The sequence below is a fragment of the Plectrocnemia conspersa genome, unplaced genomic scaffold (assembly GCF_051122295.1).
Source record: "Plectrocnemia conspersa isolate PC_06_02 unplaced genomic scaffold, ASM5112229v1 ptg000014l, whole genome shotgun sequence".
Classification (NCBI taxonomy): domain Eukaryota; kingdom Metazoa; phylum Arthropoda; class Insecta; order Trichoptera; family Polycentropodidae; genus Plectrocnemia; species Plectrocnemia conspersa.
Genome location: NW_028277178.1, coordinates 15,790,323 through 15,811,928, shown reverse-complemented (window position 1 = coordinate 15,811,928; position 21,606 = coordinate 15,790,323). Strand labels below are relative to the sequence as shown.

Below are 21,606 nucleotides of genomic sequence, written 5' to 3'. Positions count from 1 at the left end.
TCTCTAGAGATTCCGAGAGGGTGTTCTTAGTGCAAATGCACTTTTTGCAACGCAAGTATTCTGATCTAGAATTTGAATTTGTTTCTGTATATTTGATTTGAAAAGCAATTGAACCCATACTACCTACCAAATTAATGTATATTTAGATCTAAATTTGCTAGATGTCATGAGTAGTGATTAATATATAGATTAGGACGATCTAAGTATGTTATGACGTTAAAAATATCAACGTAATAAACATCAATATATCTGATAAGTCCCAAGTGTACCAATACGATATAATATGAAGTAAGAGCGTGGGAGAGGCAACAAAAATATAAGTGGTATTACTTTTTTTGTCAAGAAAATTTCTCATGTTCACATCGTATTAACTCGTACACTAATTCAAGTAAGTTTGCAGTGTAGATTCCTAACCACACTTAAGTTGTTTCGGCCTAGTTTTTATATTTGAACGGAAAGTTAAAAGTTGGTGCATTTATTCTTACTATAAAGAGTTCGCTCTTGGTTGCACTTACTCGTCTTCTTTTTTGTTCATTGATTTTGTACTAGGAAAGTAAACCACTGCTTAAACCGTCAACCGTGAAATGAATTTGATTAACCGCCAATTATAACTGCGCACTCAATCGTTTCAGCATCGATTTATCAGCCAATATTTTTGTTGGAATTTTCGTCTCCTGATCGCCGTTGTTAATTAACCAAAATACGACTTTGATCATGGGATCCTTTGTGAGTTTTTCATGTTTATTTGACCGAAACGGGGAGAGAGTCCAAATTGGCTTAGTGTTGAAGTATTCACGAGAATAAATCCCAAATGAAACGGTCCTTTATCGGTTTATTGCGTTTTTCGTCGGAATTTAATCGCTTATTAAACGAAAAAGCGATTTTGATCTTCGGCAAAACCTTTTGCGTGGTTTTCTCAGTTCCACGCTATAATCACAATGGTTACTGTGGTGTTGTGTGCGATACAATTAATTAAAATCGGTTGCCATATACATACATACATACACGAAATGTGTCTGCAAAATAATACCATTTATACGAATTGCTTGTTATTCTGGATGGGAGCAAATCTTTATCATATGATGGATACGTGATAAGAATGTTTGAAAAACGTGTTCAATTCAAAGAACGCGAAACTTTGTTAGGCAATTTGTTATTGAATAGAATTGGAACGAATAGGATGATAATAGGAACAAATAGGTAGAGTGGTTATTGTTAGATTGCTGGACGACATGCAGATTTATGCTATGCACGTGGCTTTGATATGCCATAAGACTAGGTACATCTTGATATTTAAAATATGTTTTTTTAATTTGGTTTGACACTTATAATTGAGCGTTGAAATATTACACTTTCTTCTATTAACGGTACACGATGCATCGACGACGAGTTGTTAATAGTGAAAAAACGATATCTTTATTGACTCTAATGGAGATTGACGTGTTTGTTTCGGTTAATTATTACCGATGTAAAAGGGTAGATAGAAAGCGCCTTTTAGTAATTGCGTCTTGCCTATATATTGTATATGTAATGAAAATGTGTTCTAGTTGTTTTAGAGGGGAAACATTATGTAAGTTATTTCATCATGTGTTGTTCGTTGCCTTGTACGTGTTCATTCTTAAGTTATATTTCTACCCACATCCGTTTGGAGTTTTAGGGTTACTATTATTTTTAAGACTGTCGTAAAAGATTAAGTTTAACTATGATGAAAATTCTTGAACTAATAATTTTTATTAAGTTTAATCTCTGTTGTTTTATTTTTAATGCTATATTTTTAACGGATATACGATTTAATTGTCCAAGTAATCATATTGAGTTGTATTAAAAGTATTTTATATAATTTTGTATTGATTCGCGTGGTCATTAACAAAGTTTGAAGCAGTAGTTTTATTCATTGTTTGTCAAGTATAAAATTGGTTGTAAGGACAGGATTAAAATAGGCAGTAAATATTACACATAAATGTCTTTTTAAGTTTAAATCAGGGCTTTGAACCGTGCTTTTTTTCATTTCAGTTACGGTTCAATTAAAAAAATGAATCGATTCGGTTTCGGTTTTCGTTCCAGATAAAATATCGTACTCTTCGGTTCAAGTCAGAGTTAAATTTTTTAAATGTTTTTATTTGTATTAACCTTTACCGTATAAAAACTTTTTTCTTATTAAATCCACTGCGGCTCAATTTATTTTAACACAAAAATTAAGCTTCTTATATATTATTTATATATAAATTTGTTGCAGATGTTGGGATTACTACTTAAAAAAAAACACTCAAGATATAATGACAAAAGAAAAGAATGTTTCGCTCTATTCTTGTAAATAGTATTTAGTTAATTGTTCACTATTGTAATTTACACAGAACGCTCGTTACCGAGCGTTCACACTGCGACGGCGCCGACACGTGACGTAAATTTTTGACTTCTGAGAAGTGATACTTGTTTTTGCGCCCTCCTATTGACCAAAATTCAATTTTAATATACTTTGACTGATACTCTCATATAAAAAATCCGTAGTAATTTCGGCAAGGTTAGCTATAATATTTTTAAAACGTAGTGTAATATTGAAGTGCAGACGAATAATGGAGCTATATGCGAGATGCGACGTCTGTCTGTACTTATTCTTCCGCTTATTTCCCCTGAGAGATGTGTTGGCTTAGTTTGTATTTTGGACTTGACCTAATAAAAATTCTAAAATTATAATTAGTTGTAGAGCTTTGAGTTTGAACAGAAGATGTACGTTTCGCAATATATTTTCGCTATTAGAAATATATATTTACTGGTAAAAATGTATTTGGACACCGCTATACTATATTTGCGTTAATACAGTCAGTTCGAGAGCTATCCATTTCATCATTATTCACAATTGGCAAATTTCTTTAAGGTTAAAAAAATATTTTCTACCATATGTTACATTTTTTTTGTTTTTTTCTGTAATAAGCATACTACTTGAATTGATATAATAATATAATATTAATTGATAAATAATTAAAAGTATAATAATGATAATGAAACTATAAGTATATAATTTATTTAACAAAACATATATAAACTATTTCTATTCTCTCGTAGAATTAATAAACTTTAAACCAGAGAATGCCCTTTCAACACTTGTGCTGCTAGAGCTCCTAAAGCCACCATTGTAATTTTGTATAAATGAGGATATGTATTTATATTCTCCTCGCAAAATTCTAAAATATGTTTTTTTCTGTCTAATCTTTGTACATGGTTAAAGTTATTCTATATTAATTCAATGTCCATATATGTAGAAATAGGGAATCTTATATTTCCCATTCTTTACTTCTTAAAAATCCTTTAAATCGTCTACCTTTTCATCGGATGTTTCACTAGATGATTGTGCTAGTTCATTTGTGAATGAAATTGATTTTTCTAAAAATTGTAATTCGTTCCAAATATTTTTCAAAGGTTACACAGTTTGCACTTTTTGTGACTGCGTGTTTGAATAAATACCGAACCGAAATAAACCGATATATTTTTCGGTTCAGCTCCAGTTTTTGTTCCGACAAAAATAACGTTTTTTTCTGGTTTTCGGTTCAGTTGATTTAAATTGTAATTTTGTGTGTCACATTAGATTGGAAATTTTACAAACGCTTATTCCTTGATTTACGCGATTAAAAAAAAACATTTGTTTTATATTCCAAATCAAACGCAATGTACAAATGCATAGGCTAATGGTTTATTTTCACTTCTTGCATTGACCTACATATGAAACTCCCCACACTGCCCATGCAGTGTTTTCTAAGTTATTTTTTTTAATGCATGCGTGTCACTTAAAAAGTTTACGTAAATACTATTCGATCGTTTTATTAGAAATATCATTCTATGCCTCGATTTACACTATATTTATAGGAACGTATCTACCGCGTAAATCGAACGCCCGTTACCGAGCATATTAACTTATAGCGTTATTAACTGATTTAGATATTTTATTATCAATGTTATCGTGCCACACACAAAGTTTGCTAACCTCAATTCAACCGCGCTGCGGATAACGTGAGCAACTGAGACATTATAAAAAACTTTTAATAGATGAAGGATAAGCTAGAATATTTTGCATTAGTAACTTTTCATCTCCATCATTAAATTTTATTATATGCACAAATATATTTTTCTTTCGCTCCAAACTTCACTCATTCATCCAAATTAACGAGACTTATACACCGAAACCAACTCAGCTACAGGGCGAATCAAATCAGCGATTCTATAACACACCGAACAGCTCAATAAAGCGTATAAGCGTTACACGAACGATCACACAACGTAATCAAGTCAACCAGTAACACTACACGGGCTACATGCACGTCCTACACTCGATTCGAAAATGTTTGCGAACGAAATCACAAACTCTGTAACACGACACGTCGATCGCGATCAAATTATGCATAAGTCCTCTTAATTAAATACGCTCCAACGAACGCACATTTGCTCCGATAAACTCCCTTCAAAACGGCACATGCACATGCGAGGGTTTAGCACAAACGTTTCCGGTGCGAATAAATCCGATTCGTCAGCAATTAAACCCTTCGATGTCACGTGGGTTGCCGGGATAACGAGAACGTTTAAACTCATAATGAGTACACATGCGAGTATTGTATAATCCGTGTCAACGAAAGTGTAGTACACATAAGTATGTATTGCATTAAAATCATATTCAAAAGCAAATCATTCGATGTAAATTTTTGATATTGAGTGATGTATCAACTATTGTTTTGTAAGGGCTTAAACCACCTACACATTTCGTTATAACTTAGATGTTATTCGAAAGACTATTTCGAACAAACGAAAAGAGAAACCAAAATGTCACGAACTAAGGGCTAACAATGACAGAGAAATCTAGGGACTAAACAACTACTAATTTTTCACTCGTAATTACACAAAAGTATCAGAATAAATACTCTTCGTGTGAAAAAGATGCGTGGTAGACAATGCGTTCTTCTCCGCGCAAAAGACTATTGTTATTCTATCCTTATGTGCCGGATCGCCAAAGTAGTAACCTGAGCTCTTTCACTTTTAAGGCGTAAAACATTTCGTGAGTGTGTTTAAGAAGAAATGCAATTAGCCCGCCATCTGCGATTTACCAAAGCTATCTCGAATCACCAATATAAAAGACGTGATACTTCATCATAGGAAGATGGAGGAAGACGCTCCTGAGACGCGGTAAAAGACATAATTCATCTTGACACTCCAGCGAAGACTCCGACTTTCACAACATGCCATTTCGACTCCACCACCTGATTGCGGCATCTTCATTTCCATATATAAATATATATGTGGTAATTTTTATATGCTTATAAAATAAATTGTAACGAACATTTTTCTAGTCTATTTAGGCTACAAAGTCATACCGCTTCGGTCATATTATAAGATTTTTATATTAAAGAAAAGTTAGCGTGCTTTAAATATAAAATAACAAGCTTGTTTCAGGTATATTAACTAGAGCAGAAGTATAAATATAAGAGCAGGGTTCGAATCACATATGTACCCTAGTATTTTTAATTTATATCGTACCAGAAAGATTAGTGATTATTTCGTAATTATAATTCTATTTACATTCGATTAGATTTTCTAATTTCGCGATTAATATCCTAATCAATAAGTAAAATAAAATCTAGCTGGGTTGTATATAGTGGAATTTATTGATTGTAAGCTGTAATAATAATTCATATTTAATTAAATTTATATCACTGATTTACAGAGTTAGTTTTCAGTCTCCTATCTTAATTCTTATTTTTATTGTAACGCATTGGGCTCATGCTTCTAATGTTACGCAAGATTTACAATTTTTTGCCCCACATTTTTTTAGTTATATATAGGCAATGTTTAATATTTTTAATTTTTGTTAAAAAAAGTATTTTTCTACTACTTTTTTTCTAGCATATATAAATTTTATCATGTTTACTTTTTTGACGCATAGGTATATGCATTATTTTGCTAAAATTAAAATTTATTTTTTGCTGTAAAAATAATTTAATAATACGATTTATATGCAATAATTAACATCCATATTTTTTGTTACGACTTCTGAGATGTAGTAGCCCCTAATAACCCAATCAGTATTTTCTAGTCCCCCAACTATACGCACTAGAGTCTCCAATTACTCGAACCATCAACTACTCGAGTATCGAATATTAAAATTTTAAAATACTCGAGTACTCGAGTACTTTCGAGTATTTACCAAATGTACCAAAATAGCTATTTTCAAATTCGTGCACATATAAATAAATAAATAAAATACTTAGTATGTTAATTTTTACAATTATTTTAACTTCACGAACATACTTTTTAAAAACAATAATGCAAAAAGTGTCTCGAATTTAATATTACTGCTAACCTTTGGTTTTATTATTCCCGTTATGGAAAAAACCCTTTCCGTTGCTGTTGATGTTGGTCTTATTGTCATTAACGCGTTGGATAAGGCTTCTAATTTATATCTGTTCGCTTTTTATAGATATAAAATTTTTTGAACTCTCTTTTTATGTTCTCTTCTTTCATTCCCTTCTCTGCTTTTCTCTTATTTCCTTCGACTATTGACAAAATAGCATTTTGTAATTCTTCTTGAATAGATTTTTTTTCTTAACAATATACACTATTCTACTCCTTCTGATTAATGCGAAGAATTTAAATCTATTTCCTTCGAAGATGTATTTGGGTGAATCCCTTTCACTCTAGAGCTAAACGGTTCGCAAAGAACTGACTTTACTTTAAATGCCTTTAAAACATACAATTGTTTTGATTTATATTTTAAGCTGAGGGATCAGTATAAACAATTTACAACACTTTACGCTACAACTGCATAGTCATAAAACCTAAAATTTTTTTTTGTTGATATTTCATATTGTTCATTGCCATAAATTAGATAAGTCGGGACTGTCGAACAAAAAACACAAAAGAAATTTCTCCGTCGTACCCACTAACATAGCCGACGACCGGAACTATGGAACTATGAAAAAATGATACCTGATAGTAACCGCTCTAACTCGGGACTTCGGGCATAAACGCCAAATAAAATCAAGATGTTAACCTTTACCGGACCGAGTTAAAGTTATTTTTGTTTCTGAAATAATTAAAAAAAATTTAATTTCGAGTATTAATCGAGTAATTTTCAAAATACTCGATTATCAAGTACTTGAAAAATAGACAAAAATACTCGAGTATCGAGTACTCGATTACTCGAATTGGAGACTCTAATACGCACCCAAATGGCTCGTTCCACTCCAGTCTTATTATTCACGTTTTACAAATAAACACTATTTGTTTTCGTGTTCCAAGAATACTGTTAGAACATACAACAACAACTCTTGCGTATTTTTATCATTTGCTTATTTAATAAATTAATGAAATTTTTCATACAATAGCTGTTATTGATCAACATCGTCTGAAGGACATCTTATATTGTGAGCTGAATCTTGCCAAAAATCCACATCTAATTGGCCAACAAGTAATATTTGGAACTGCGTAATTCGCATTATTTTTGTCTTATTTTATTAATAAAATACATATGTAAGTAGTGACCGCATTAAAAATCTATTTTTATAATTTTATGTTTTCATCAGAAAATAATATGAAGAAGTAAATTGCCTTGCGATGTCTACGCTCGTGTTTTGCATAGTTAATTATTGACACAAGTTTTCTTACTGTTTTATTATAAACTCACTTGAGTCACAATTACTTAATGTAGTCGTATATTTTTATTAGGTTTGGGTACCTCATAATTAGATATTTATATAGAAATCTTATACTACTGAAATTCTCGCATTAGAATTGATGCTACAGAAAAAAATATTACCTTGATTTATTTTAACTGATTTTTTTATTATTTTAATACAACGAAATAATTAATGAGGTTGAAAGATATTATGTTAATAATACTTTTTATTAATAGGGTTTTTGGGGAAATTTCAGTTACTTAATAAATTTATTACACAACCCATATAAGACCGAGCCTAATTTAAGCATTCGAAATTCTCGCCGATGCCGCATAATAATTTTGATTAATTATATCTATCATGCGTTAGACTTTTGCCGCCGTATTCGAGAAAATTATTAATTAAATGTTGCGTAATTACTTTTGAAATCCAAGATATATCTCAACTTAAACCGTTGAAAATTGCTACAATATATATTGTAATATTTCGCTTTCGCGACGCGTTTCACCACAAACAAAATTATGAATTATTTTTGAGAATCGGAGATACTGGCGGAATCCAAACAATAACCCTTTGTTACATTTCGGGATAAATTAATCACGTTTGAATGTCAACTGTGTACCGATTTATACAGCAAACCGAACGTATCAGCTTCGCGGGAGTTTCGCGGAAATAATAGCAGTTCTTATCTGAGGGGGTGAGTCCGCCTTTGGATTTAGTTCGACACCCTCAGCTTCGGGGGAGGATATCGCGGATCTGTCACCATGGCGACAACGCCTAGTGATATGTGTCACGGTAACGAATAGCCTCAATACCTAGATCGGTTCCACTGTCACGACCGGGACTGCCACTGTGACATTTTTCTCATTTTCCGCATCCCTTCTGACACACCCCTTCACTTCGAATGCTCCTCTCGACGTTACTGTATTATATTTTTTCGCGCCCTTCGTAAATATTTACATTTACAAGGCTTTGAGAATAACACAATTTACTTGTCTTTTAGCTAATCTCCTTGTGTATACTATCTTTGGAATGGCGTCTGTCTGTCTTGTCAGTTATAGAAATCTAGAAAGCTGAAAAATAAAAACAAGGACAGACTTTTATATAAAAAAATACAGAGGCGTTCCTAAAGTAGCGTTATCATTATTAAATATCGAATATAGAAGCTGCAAAAATTTCGATGAATATTTTTGATATTTTTATTTTTAGAATATTTTATTAATATAGTCATTATTATATTTTCAAGCTTATTTATTCATTTTCTATAAAAGTCTTTATATATAAGAATTTGTGGCCCCGTGTGGGAAATCAGTATAAAGATTTTCCATTTTCAAAGATATGAATTGTAATAATATAAATAAACATTGTATTTATATTATATTTATTTTTTATAAGTATAAACTTCTCAAGAATTCTCAAAAAATTTGGATCAATTTAAATTTTCAGAGAAATAAAAAAAAAGGCTTAGTTATTTCCAGTTCTTTTTTGCAAAAAAGGTACTGATACTCACATCTTGGTAATCTTTTATTAAGAAAATTATATATTTTATTTTTTAGTTGAATTTAATTTATTGTATTTTATGCAAATGTGCATTGTAATTTTCGTCAGTTCTTCTCTATTCCTTTTCTTGCTGTTAGTATCTACGGCTGAATGTCGTCCCCTGAGTAACTACAGATGAACGTACTTTGAACGATCGAAAAGTCCCAGATATGGTCCGACAAGTTTGATATATATAGTGCTGAAAAGGGTTTAGTCTTCAACGAAGTTCTTGTTGGGATGAAAATTAGATTCATCTGCGAAAACAGGAATGGCATTTAAAGTTCGAATCAAATGCAACAGTTTTTTTCCATTTAGTTGCTGTATGATTAACAAGTTTTTTATTTCCACTTCTTCAAATGTCAGTTGAGTATTAACATATTTAGGCCAATGGTTATGATCAATTACGCGAGGCCAATACGCCAACTCATCGTCTTTGCTATCAAGCAATCTTGTTTCGATTGACTCTTTAAATTTTGTTCTACTAAACCAAGGATCCTTGCATTTACTTGGATTAATTAAATGATCCTTTATTAAATATTTATTGTAATGTAAAACAGGGCTCAAAGTTCTGTCTTATATCAGTATTTTTATTTTCCCAATTTGCTCTATACATATCTATGTTACAGTCCTGTAGTTCCAAACTTAATTCTGATAATTCTTGGAGAGCGTCAGACATTAAACTTAGGTTTAATAAAAAATCTGTGGATGTTATTTTTATTTTTAAGCTATTATTTATCATTTTTATCTCTTGTATTGCCATAAGGAATAAGATCCATTTCAACTTCATTCTTGCAAATCAATTTAAGTTTCAAAATTATGAAATGATTGATTTTCCTTTGCTATTCCCTTTTTTATATTTTTTATTTTTTTGGAAGCGAATGACGTTAAAAAACTCTCAAGAGTAATTTTTTCGCTTTCAGCAACTATTTTTAATGTTGCTTTACTATGTGCAGTATATTTTTTGTGATCAAAAAATGTTTTATATTTTTCAAAGTGAGCTCAACTAATGCTTCCTATCTTTTTCAGAATCTTATTGTTGTACTTGTCTTAGGATAGTTTTTTATTTTCGTTTCACTTTGAAGTCCACATGGACCAAACGTCAAAATTTTAATGTCACTTATAAAACTTCGAAAATCAGAAGTGCCGGAACACTGTTCTAGTCAGGGATATACCGGTAATACCGGTATTGGAATAAAATCAACTTTTGGTATTACCGGTATTACAAAATAAAATACCGGTAGTGCTGAAAATTCAAAGAAAATGTTCCAACTCTTGAATCCTTGGATTTCTTTCGCAAAATTTGTATGTATTAACATTTAACAATATATGATATTACAGCGAAAACCTAGCAACTAGTAAAAAATATTAATAATGTCAATACCGGTATTGACTGCTTTTTATATGGTATTGAAAATCGCTGTTTTATTGCAATCTTTGCTTCTGGTGCGTTTTATGGCACAAACGCATTGGTTATTTCAAGTAGTTAAATTACAAAAAAATTAAGCTAAAACACGAACCTATGTATAACTAATTTTTAACGTTAAAATCTTGCTATGTTTTTTAATATAATCCTTAAAATTCAACATCATATTTTTTCCTGAAGTTTCGTGCCCTACTTTATAAAGTTGTTTGTTTATTTAAGTCATGTTTTTTCAGAAAAACCTTATATTTCTTCTCAAGTTTATTTAAAATTATATTTAAATACATATATTGTTGATTTATATGTGTTTTAATATTAAATATGGTATTTATTATGAAGATTACCAGTGAATGCATAATATACAATACCATATACTGCGAATATATGCGTGAGATTATAATAAAATTTCTCGTATTTAATTAAAGCATCTAACTTCAACATAGAACAATAAAAACATGGTGAATCCATTATTTGCGTGTAAATGTAAATAATATAAAGTTTGGCCGAATAACTGTGAGGGTAAGTGCGGACCGGGTGACCGATTAAAAGCTTTCTAATTTTGGATCGGGTCTTATACCACCCGTCGAGGGTACAACCCCAAGGGGGATGAACGTCGTCGAAAATACACATATATTTACACCTATTTTTTATACCTTCATATATGTGCGGGTGTATTCGCGTTACGGATCGTGGGAAAACATGTCCCGGTTTTCACATGCGGCATGTGTCCAGGATTTATGGGGATATCCGGAAAAATGTTGGTTCTATTGAGGACGGTCGTACAAAAATTTAATGAGGATCGTCCTAAATCGCCGTACACGCGATTAATCCCGTTTTTTATGACGTTGATTTCTGTCCTCGTATTTTTTAATGGGATTTGGTCATCTAATTTTTTTTTGGTAGACGCTTTCACGCGTGTTTGCAATCCCATTAGCGCTAAACTCTCAGAATATGTTATATAAAATAATATAATGTAGCTATATATTTTGTTAAAAGTTTTTTTTAGTAGACAGACTTTACGTTTAGGGGCTCGGAATATTTTTTGCGTCGGATCGGACCTTCAGATAAAATATGTATCGCGTCTTTTATACAGATTTGTAGTATTCCAAAGGTAGTTTTAAATCGCGAATGTATACCCTCGTCATCCCAATGACCCGTAAAAGTATTGCGTAGTTTCGAATGAATTGTCATTCTTTCTTTTACATTGCCCTACTTTGTATATTTCAAACATTTTATTGTTCTGTTTTATATTATTATTTAAATTTATATTGCAGGTCTTTTGAGGGTTGACTCAATTGTATTTATGATAGGAGCAAGTGGTTGATGTATATATTTATCTAAGTAAAAGCAGGTGAAGTACCATGAATTCCGAGTGATCCGCAATAATGTCTTCATTGTTGTGAAACAACCCTTCAGAAATTAGAATAGAACCCTTCGAATTTCAGCTTCATATAATAAATATAATTTACATATTGCTCTTTTTTATTAATACATATACATTTCATGTTATTTTGGTGATGAAAGGAACACGAGAGAGGTGTTATTTAATTCGATAAACAGAGGTCAAAAGCACGTTTGAATTTTATCCAGCAAACACATGCGAACCTTTTCAGCTGAATTGATCATTGATTGCGGCGCCGCCATGATACATAATTAGTAAGGGGTAAATTTAATTTGCATGAAATATATGATTTTTTTAGATGCTCTTTTTCAATTTTAATATCTTTTTCTGGTTCAAATCATGAATGGAGCTTGAATTAATTAATTGCACTTAATTAATTAGCGTTTTCCGTTCTAGTAGTGGCACTTGGCTACCATCGCATCGGTTAGATGCTTGTCCTACTCGTTAGGCAGCTTTTCAATTTCAGAACTTTTAATTGCCCCACGGGCTTTGATTCGAATTAAAATAGCGTTGCGATGAAAAGTTTTTAATTTTCAGCGTACCTAAAATTGGATAGTAAAGCTCGTGACAAACGATAACAGTTTAATCCTTTGACGCGCGCTTCAATTCAAGTTTTTTCACTGAAAATATATATAGGATAGCTCTACAATCTTTCTAAATAAACGGGATGCAGTAAATGAAGCAGGATATTTGAATCACTCTTAAGTACTTCGTAAATGCGTTCAGTACTGTTTATTCAAGCATGTGTTAAAAATGTAAAAACAATTATCGCAGCTGCATATGTTTTTAAATAAATTTATGCAAAGAGATCATAGTGTATAACTATTTATAAGTTTAATAGTAGGGTTTAAAAGAATTTATTAGAATTAAGCAAATGTATTTGTTTATTATTTCTTTAAAAATAATCTTTACTATACCCTTTCAAGTCAAAATCAATTGAAAAAATTAAATATACATACAAAATAGCTAAAGAAATGATGAACAGAATAAATATGTTTTATTCTTTCATTGGCAAAGATGTTATGTATAATAACAAATTACATCACACGAAAAAAATATTTTTATGATCAACTAAATTTACTTACATATAATAAAAAGCATGAAATTATCAAAATCATACTCTAACTATAGAGTTAATTCGAAAAACCTAAGTTGCCTAACTTTCGAGGTAGTAGCTCATAGCAAACTTTGTCGAATGTGTTTTGAAAGTCTGTGTAGATTACGTTGACCTGAATTGTTACCGTCATCGAAAGGCACATAAGGTTGCCAGTGGAACGACGCGGACGAAACCCGCGTTGTTGGTCTAATATAGTTGTGTAGTCAACGTTCATATTTTGTATATTAAATAAAAAGGAATGTTTATTAGAGTAATTAGATAAAATTATCATACTAAAAAAGTAATTTTCCTGGAAGCTATATATGATTTTTGGCGTCTAAGAATTAGTATAATTATAATTTAAAAAAAAGCAATTTTGTCTTGTGACAGTTTCATTATCACTTCAGTTAACTTATATGGTTTAGGAACATATTTCAGGCTATAGTTAGCGTTAAACAGATTTTAAACGGAAGTTCTTTTGAATTTTTAAGAAATACATTTATATTAAGACGCTTTTCTTGTGCTTAATGAATATTCATTAAGATTTCATAATGCATTTCTTTTGATATAATAGTCAGATTACAGTATCTATACTGTTTATCAGAGTTGTATGTTCATAATCTGTCTTAAAAGTGGTTTGAAAGTTTTTTTTCTGTTTCTTCTTGCTTGAGAACCTTCTTATTTTAGAAGTAAAGATCTTGCTTTATGAATATGGTTGAAGATAGTTTATCGATATTTCTTATAATATAATATTTAGGTGAAATTAGTCGGATCGCTTCAGAATAATTTTGTCGTTATTATCCGAAAATCTGCCACTTAAATGGGGTTTATTAAAAAAGGAATTCTTTAATTTAATAATTTGCCCCATAAATAAACAACGGGGTAAACTCTTAAAGCGTGTTTCTGATTCTTAACAATGCACGACTGAAGTCTTGTAACTTCAAAGAAATGTATTATTCACTCTATAGTTAATATTTCTCTTAGAGCGTTTAAATTTTATTTTTAAGAAAATTAAAATAAAGTGAGTGACGAAGAAGTGAAATGTGACAGTTTAAAGAGCAAAATAAAACGTTTAAATTTGAATTTGAAAAATACTATATTTATAAATATAATAAATTATTAAATATTCTTTTGTTACTAAGTAACAGCTCTAACGGTATACAGTGTTTGTGTGTGTGTGTAAGTCTACTTCTATATCAATGAGTATTAAATCAAATAGCGCGATTCTTTCCTTTGATGCCGCTCATCGGTATTTACGGGGATCGAATTAGGAGCACCCACCGAAAAGGGAAATTGAAATTACATTTCGTAAGAAGATGGGTGAGATCAATTCTTCAAACGCTCTTAAGGTTTTAAAGGCATTTTTGACCCTCCTTCCGCCCGTCGCCCATTATACGACGAAGCACACTTTTTATACTTAGCCATAAAGGGCGTCCGAAGGATAGAGTAACGTCTTTTATATTGAAACTTTCGGGCAACTAAATTTTTTAACTGCGTTGTAAAAATTCGCCAGCGTAAATATTACTTTCGTCCCGTCATCTTTAATGCATAATATAGTTACTTATCGACGTTTTTCTTTGTTTCAGCTACCGTTTGTTCGTTAAAGCAGTTTCAGTGTTTGAACGGGAAATGTATACCGCTGTCTTACGTCTGCGACGGAGAAGACGATTGCAGGGACGGATCCGACGAAAAAGCCGAAAATTGCAAAGGTAAGAGAATCTTATTTGTATTGCCGTGTTGTATTTCACCGACCGCTTTGTTGCGCAAATTCAACATGCGGAACTGTGATATCGTGCGGTGTTCGATCGGCAGTTTTATGTTACAAACGAGCGAGACGCACATTATTTATATTGGTTAAAAAATATTGTGATAGCTCTATACGTCTCGTATTCAAGCGGTGACAAATCGCGGTATCAGGATTTTAAAATTTTACTGACTTAATCAAAATTAATCGGAATATTTCTTATTCAATACGGTTCAATTACTCGGACTTCAAATTTTAATTGACTGGCAGATCAATCGTGAAAAATTCTGCGAAAAAATTCTGTTCCAATTAGGGGAAGAATATTATTACAAACCTAATCCAGATGTAATTAAATAGCATTTTATTTAAGTACTTTAAAAAATATAATTAAATATAGCTTAGTAGAATTATTTTGCTTTTATTATTTTATAATACAATATATCGAATTATAATTAATATTGTAAAATTAAAAAATTGTTCTATATAATAAATAACAATTTTATTTAACTGAAATGTATGTCACTTTTTTGCGATATTGCGCCCTACTTATTATTAGCAAGTATGATTTTATAGATCGTGTGAGCCTTCGGCTGGTGTCATTTCCCAGACATGATTTTTCCTACACGAAAATAGTTGAGACAGCAATAAACAAATAACATCCTTCTATTTTTTTTAAATGCTATAAACAGTAAGCATAAATTTAGCAGCTAATAGTTATCTTTTAATATTTTTCCTGCTGGTGATTGTTGATGTTTTTATTCTATGTTCTGATATATTGAATTCTGTTTTTCTTTGATACAAAAAACATTGTAGTGGACGTTGTTAAGGACGAACAGATACAATTGAGCTGATCTAGAGACTTTAAACACAGTTGCAGTGATACAGTACAAATAAAATTGCATTACAAATACATATTAAAATATTTCAAAAAATAATATTGTTTTGCAAAATATATTTTTTTTCGATCCTTTTCGCACAATTGCTCATCTAACATAAGATTATATTTTTGCAAGAAACCATAAAACAAACTGATAAATTACCTTGAATAATAAAACATATAATATGGCCATTATTGGCATCTGTTGTGTAGCAACAATAAACGATAATTAGATCACTCTTGTATTAATATTATTTTCCAAGAAAAAGTTCTGATTAGTCAGGCGTAAGAAATATGTCGACTACGTGCAGATTTAGTATTGTAGTTAATAAATAAGAATATATTGTATTATATTGATCAAAATTCCACATGACAAAATATTGTCTACGTGCTCAGCACTAATAAGTGCCACTTGTAAAATATTTGAAGCAAATCTGCAAAATTCTGCTTGCAGACCACTCCACGTATTTATTATATCATACGGTATCACATAATAGCCTCCGCCTGCGCTTAGCCGTGTTCATTTCCACTTTATTAAATTTCGTTTACGCGGTCCTTATGGAGATTATCCTTAACGTGTAATGGCGCATCCGACGGGCAAGGGGATGCTTTATTGCATTTGGTAAGGTTCTTGGCAAGGTTCCCGTCCATAATTGACAGCGAGCAAGTGATATGGCCCCCCGGGGACCACTTAAAGCCGGCAAAGGTGCACACTTGGTATGTGCGAGCTGGGGGTAAATTCTTCTCGTGGGGTACTCTAGTTGTAATAGATCGCTTTTCTTTACGGGCTGTATTTCTGTCCGCCGGGTGGATGACGAGTCTCCATAGTATAATCGAACACACAACTTTGCCGAGGATCGTTTCGGTTCTAATCGCTTGAAGCAAATTGAAGTTTCGATTGTAGTACTTGAAATGGGAAGATTTTTATTTAAACCTTCTATGAATCTTGATAGTTTACTTCTTAGTTTGTATATGTATTGTAGTGTGAAGGTTTCAATCACCTGCATAATTAATTCAGAGGTCAGAGAAAAGTGAAACGTCTCAAAAGTAAGGAAAACAATGGGAAAATAATCACTCGTTACTCATTAGTAAAAAACTACTATTTGTGCGGAAAGGATGCGCGATAGACGATGCGTTTTAGTCTTCTCAAATGATTTTGTACAATTTTGTTAACCATCAATTGAGAGGCCATCCGGCTCGTTTTACTTTTAAGGCATATACACATTTCTTGGGTGTCTAAGAAAATATCCAATTGGCCCTTCAGCATCCTCAGCTGCTATTCGCCAGAGTTGTTACAAACCAAAAATATAAAAATGTTACACTTGGTTAAAAGCGGACGGAAGCAGACTCTCCGTCTTTCTAAATCTGCCTTTTCCACTTCACCACCTGATAGCGGCAGCAAAATTTCCATTTATATATATATATGGTAACTTATATATACTTATAAAATAAACTGTTATCTAATTTGGCTGCAGTCACACGCTTTTTGCCTTAAATACCGAAAATAGCATGATGCATTGTGAGCCTATTTTTGTGTATCTGTTACAGACAAAGTGTGAATTTCAATAATGCTTACATTAAATAGGCAATGTATGCATTGCACTGTCAAATCACTACAGTTATAGTACATATAAAATAATTTATGAACAATGTTACTAGTTATTGTATGCTCTCACTGTTTGGTGTTTGTCAAAGTATTCAAAATATTCACATGGAGTTGAAATATTAAAAAAATTTAAAAAATCATAATTATATTTTTAAACTTAAAAAATTATTTCAACATTGTTTTCTTAATTTTTTTAATCTGATAATTATGCAAAATTATTTTTAGTAAATATAAAATATTTATTTTTAATAATAATATACATATAATACATACAAATAGAATAACGCTATTGTTTTTCAACACGTGTGTTGTTTTAATAAAAAATGGTATTAAATAAATATATCTATGTTCAATAAAAAATATTAGATTGAGCAACATTTTCTCTGAAGTGTGATTTAAAACGAATAATATGCGCATTAAAATAAATAAGCTGTGCATTAGCATTGGTCTAACCAACAACTGAAGCTAAGCAGCATTGGGCCTGGTCAGTACTTGGATGGGTGACCGCTTGGTGACACATTTGGCCATAATGCGATAAGAAATTAGTTAACTATAACAAGTTTTTCATTTAATTAGCGATGATCAGAAAAGTGAACACCCTATGAATAACTCTTTGCAATGAATCTATTTATAAGGAGGATAATATCAATTGGCAATAAGATATACCTCACATAAATGGTTTAAAATACCAATTAAATACATAAATTATTTAACTTTCAGAAATTTGATACAATAAAATATTGCTCAATATTTGTATAATTACTATGTATTTAAAACCATTTGTGTAAGGTAAATCTTGTTATCAATTTATATAATTAATATTTTGAATAGATTCATTGCAGATAATTATTCATGGGGTGTTCACTGTTTTACTAACCTGTCTAACGCTAATTCTTGTTTATTAGCTCTAAATCTTTTTCAACGATACCCGGTGTGTCATTTATATATTTTTTTATATTTTCATTTTTACATTCCATTATTACATTTTAAGCTAAGGTATACCAAATTAACTTTTACATATGTATGTTTATTTATTTTTTCGATCTTATTGACAAAATAAACTTCCCTGCCATAAGTGATTGAAACATACACATTTTCAAAATATATATCATATTTCCTAATTTTATAGTCTATACCTTATTTTTATTTATCAATAAAAAAAGTCATACAATCAACATTTGAAAAAACTGTTCTGTAAAATCACCATCGACGTCTCAGAGCAATTATTGTAGAATATCTTCAGCAATTGTAAACTGTCATTGATTTTAACACCCGCGTTTAGTGCATACTTTGTCTAGGCATTGTATACTTTATCGAAATTTAACATTTTAACTGTAACGTATCTAGTTTCGTCTATGTTTTGTTTTCTATTATAGCGTGTCCTTGAACGTTTACCCTTGAACCATAGTCAACATCTATCAGAATATGTAAGTGTTTACAGTTTGCTTCGAGATAAACATTCATGTCCTTAGGCAATTTGTGTGACATTGTGTGACTTATTTATTGTCGGAGTGAAGGTAATGCGTAGTAAGAATTGAAGCATATTGTAGTAAAAAAGTCAATGGATAGTAATTAATAGAATTCCGCGAAGGAACACAGTCTTACTTGTAAGTGTGTCAATCGGGATTTCATATTAATTTAATGAAGTTACAGGAAACTACATTCCAATGCATAGTCTTAGAGCTCAATTTTCTCTTCGATAGTGTATTGAATAATTTGATAATCCATTTATTTTTTTCACTTACTTAAGAACAACCTTTACAGTTGATAAAATTTTAAATTTGTTCTGCAACTGGTAGTATCACTTTTACATTGATTGGTTCAAATATTGCTCGTTTTAAAATCATTTGGTGTAGGTGTTTAGAAAATTATTAAAAATATAAGCATTGTTTTTATCGAAAAAAGTATTGTTTAGAAAATCTGTTACTTTTGTCATTTAACTATTTGTAAATAATTATAATATAAATATTGCGTAGATCAAATCACAGAACGAAATGAAATTTGAAAGGAATGACATATTTAAATTATTTTTATGAAATACAATATGTGCTTCATTGGAGTGAAGAACAAAAAGCATCTTTGTGATTTCTTTAGGTTATTTTTAAGGATAAATTTTGCAGGTTCCCTGACCCTGTTAAAGAATGTTTCATATGCGAGATTTTAGTGGACTATATATTATATATTATAAACTCAGTTCCTGTTACTGCAAAAGTATTATTTATATCGTAAATTTGTCGTGTTTTGGTATACCACATAGTTACCTACTTAGCAGGGAACAAGGTAGTAGTTTCAAATCCGTATATTGAATCTATTACAAATTTGCTTGGCAACAGGCCTAAATCAGAAACACTTTGTAGCATTCCCGCGACACAGGCCCTATATTTCATCACTATCTCGTCTGAAACGCGGCATCTTGATATAATGCAAGACAGTTTCCGCAAAATTTGCCTTGGGTAGTTCCCGGAGGCGCTTTCGGGTCCCCTGGGACCTTGGCGTGTGATGAATGCATAATAGCGGCGGCGCCAGTATGATATGCGAGGGATCAGGTACAAACCTTCAGAAATTGCCAAAGTTTCCGGCGAAATTACAGGGAAAATTTTGCAAGAAGCTCCCCAGCGACGCCTCCCGGGCTATTACATGCGTCCGCAACTTGGACACTGACTTGCGTATTGACACCCTTTATATCTCTCTACAAGGACAACTTTCATCCAAACTAAACCTACATAATAGGCAATGGGGCATATTTAAAAGTCACGTCGATAATTCCGGCGGGCGAAATTAAACCGAGTCACGATTTAGGCGCGTTTGCCAAAATGAGCTCGATTCATTTAAATTTATGCAATTATATAGCTATAGCGTATATTCCAATAATCACAGAACGTGACAAATTACTGTAGACTATCGATTAATTAACACGTCAGGGGCGCGGCTTTAATAACGCGTACGCACTCCCGGTATAATTTAAACTAATTAAAAGGATATTGTGTGGTCTGATTACACCTATTCATGATAATATTTAATTTATATTTAAAGCATATTTTGATAAAGGAGGATACGTATATTTTATTACTATATATAATATAACTGTGTATAGTATTATTTAAATCTAAGTCTAGTTAATCAGTTCGGTGAAATGTACGAATATAATACAAACTTTTTGAATATATTTCTAAGAATTTTACAAAAAAAAATTTTATGAATTTTTTATGTAAAATTCTTAGAAATATTATTCTAAAAATCAAAAATTAGCGAGAATTAAATTTTGGTACTTTTAACGGGGCTTTATATTATTATAAAAATTATAAATTTAATTAAATAACGCAAAAATATGTATGTTATTATATGATATTATACATACATATTTTTAAATATTTACAATAATATTAAATTTAATCCTAATCCGGGATGAAAAATTACTCACTGATTTACAGTATTTTGATAGTTTTACATCGTTAATTTTTAATTGCATCTTTATGATAGTGATGCATTGCAGAGATATAAATAATTTGAACTTGACTTTTAATGTGAAAAAGTGAAAATTTCTACACCTTTGTTGTATTTTACTGAAGTATATTGATTCTGCTTAATTATTGTCATTATTGCATATGGTTTAAATATCATATTAATAATTAGTTAAAGCAAATAATAATAAAATTAAAAATAAAAATAAATTTATTTTTTAATAATACTAAAAAATATTTTGGGTTTTAAAATCGAAGGGGTGTGACTTTGGAGCACTGGAAAAACTAGTAATAGATTATTTTTATAAACATGTATTAATTACCATATGCCGATACCGCTATCAGGTAGATGATCTGTCGTGATGTGTTTTTGAGACGATTCTGGACGATCCGCTTAAGTGTTTTGTTGACGTATCTCCTGACACGTCTCTCACCGCGTTTTTATCTGTCTGCCTCCGTCTGCGAGTCTGGCCCTCTGAGATCAATTGTCACATATTTTATACTGATAGTTTGAGACAACTCTGGCGAATCGCAGATGCGGACGTTGAAGGGCCATTTTATCGCTTTTTGGACACACCCACAAAATATGTTAATACCTTAAAAGTAAAACTGCTAGATGGCCACTTTAGGCAATCGTTAACAAAGTGGTAAAAATAACAATAGTTTTGCGAAGGGTGGAACGCTTTTGCGCATCTTTTCCACACAAAGAGTAGTTTTTCCTGGTACTTATGTGTAGATGATTTACGCTTCTACATGTTTGCGCTATTGCTGGACTTTGAAATATTTCTAATTATTAACTTAAT

General features: G+C 31.3%; 1 protein-coding gene across 11 annotated transcripts in view; it reads left to right on the top strand.

The window, feature by feature from the left end:
* LOC148226337 (low-density lipoprotein receptor-like) overlaps positions 1–21,606 on the top strand; it is a 265,757-nt gene that overhangs the window by 16,395 nt on the left and 227,756 nt on the right. For all 11 annotated transcript variants that reach the window (XM_088203620.1, XM_088203610.1, XM_088203613.1 and 8 more), the window contains exon 2: positions 14,702–14,824. In XM_088203620.1, coding sequence (XP_088059746.1) covers positions 14,702–14,824 — 123 coding nt within the window. The remainder of the gene's footprint in view (positions 1–14,701; positions 14,825–21,606) is intronic.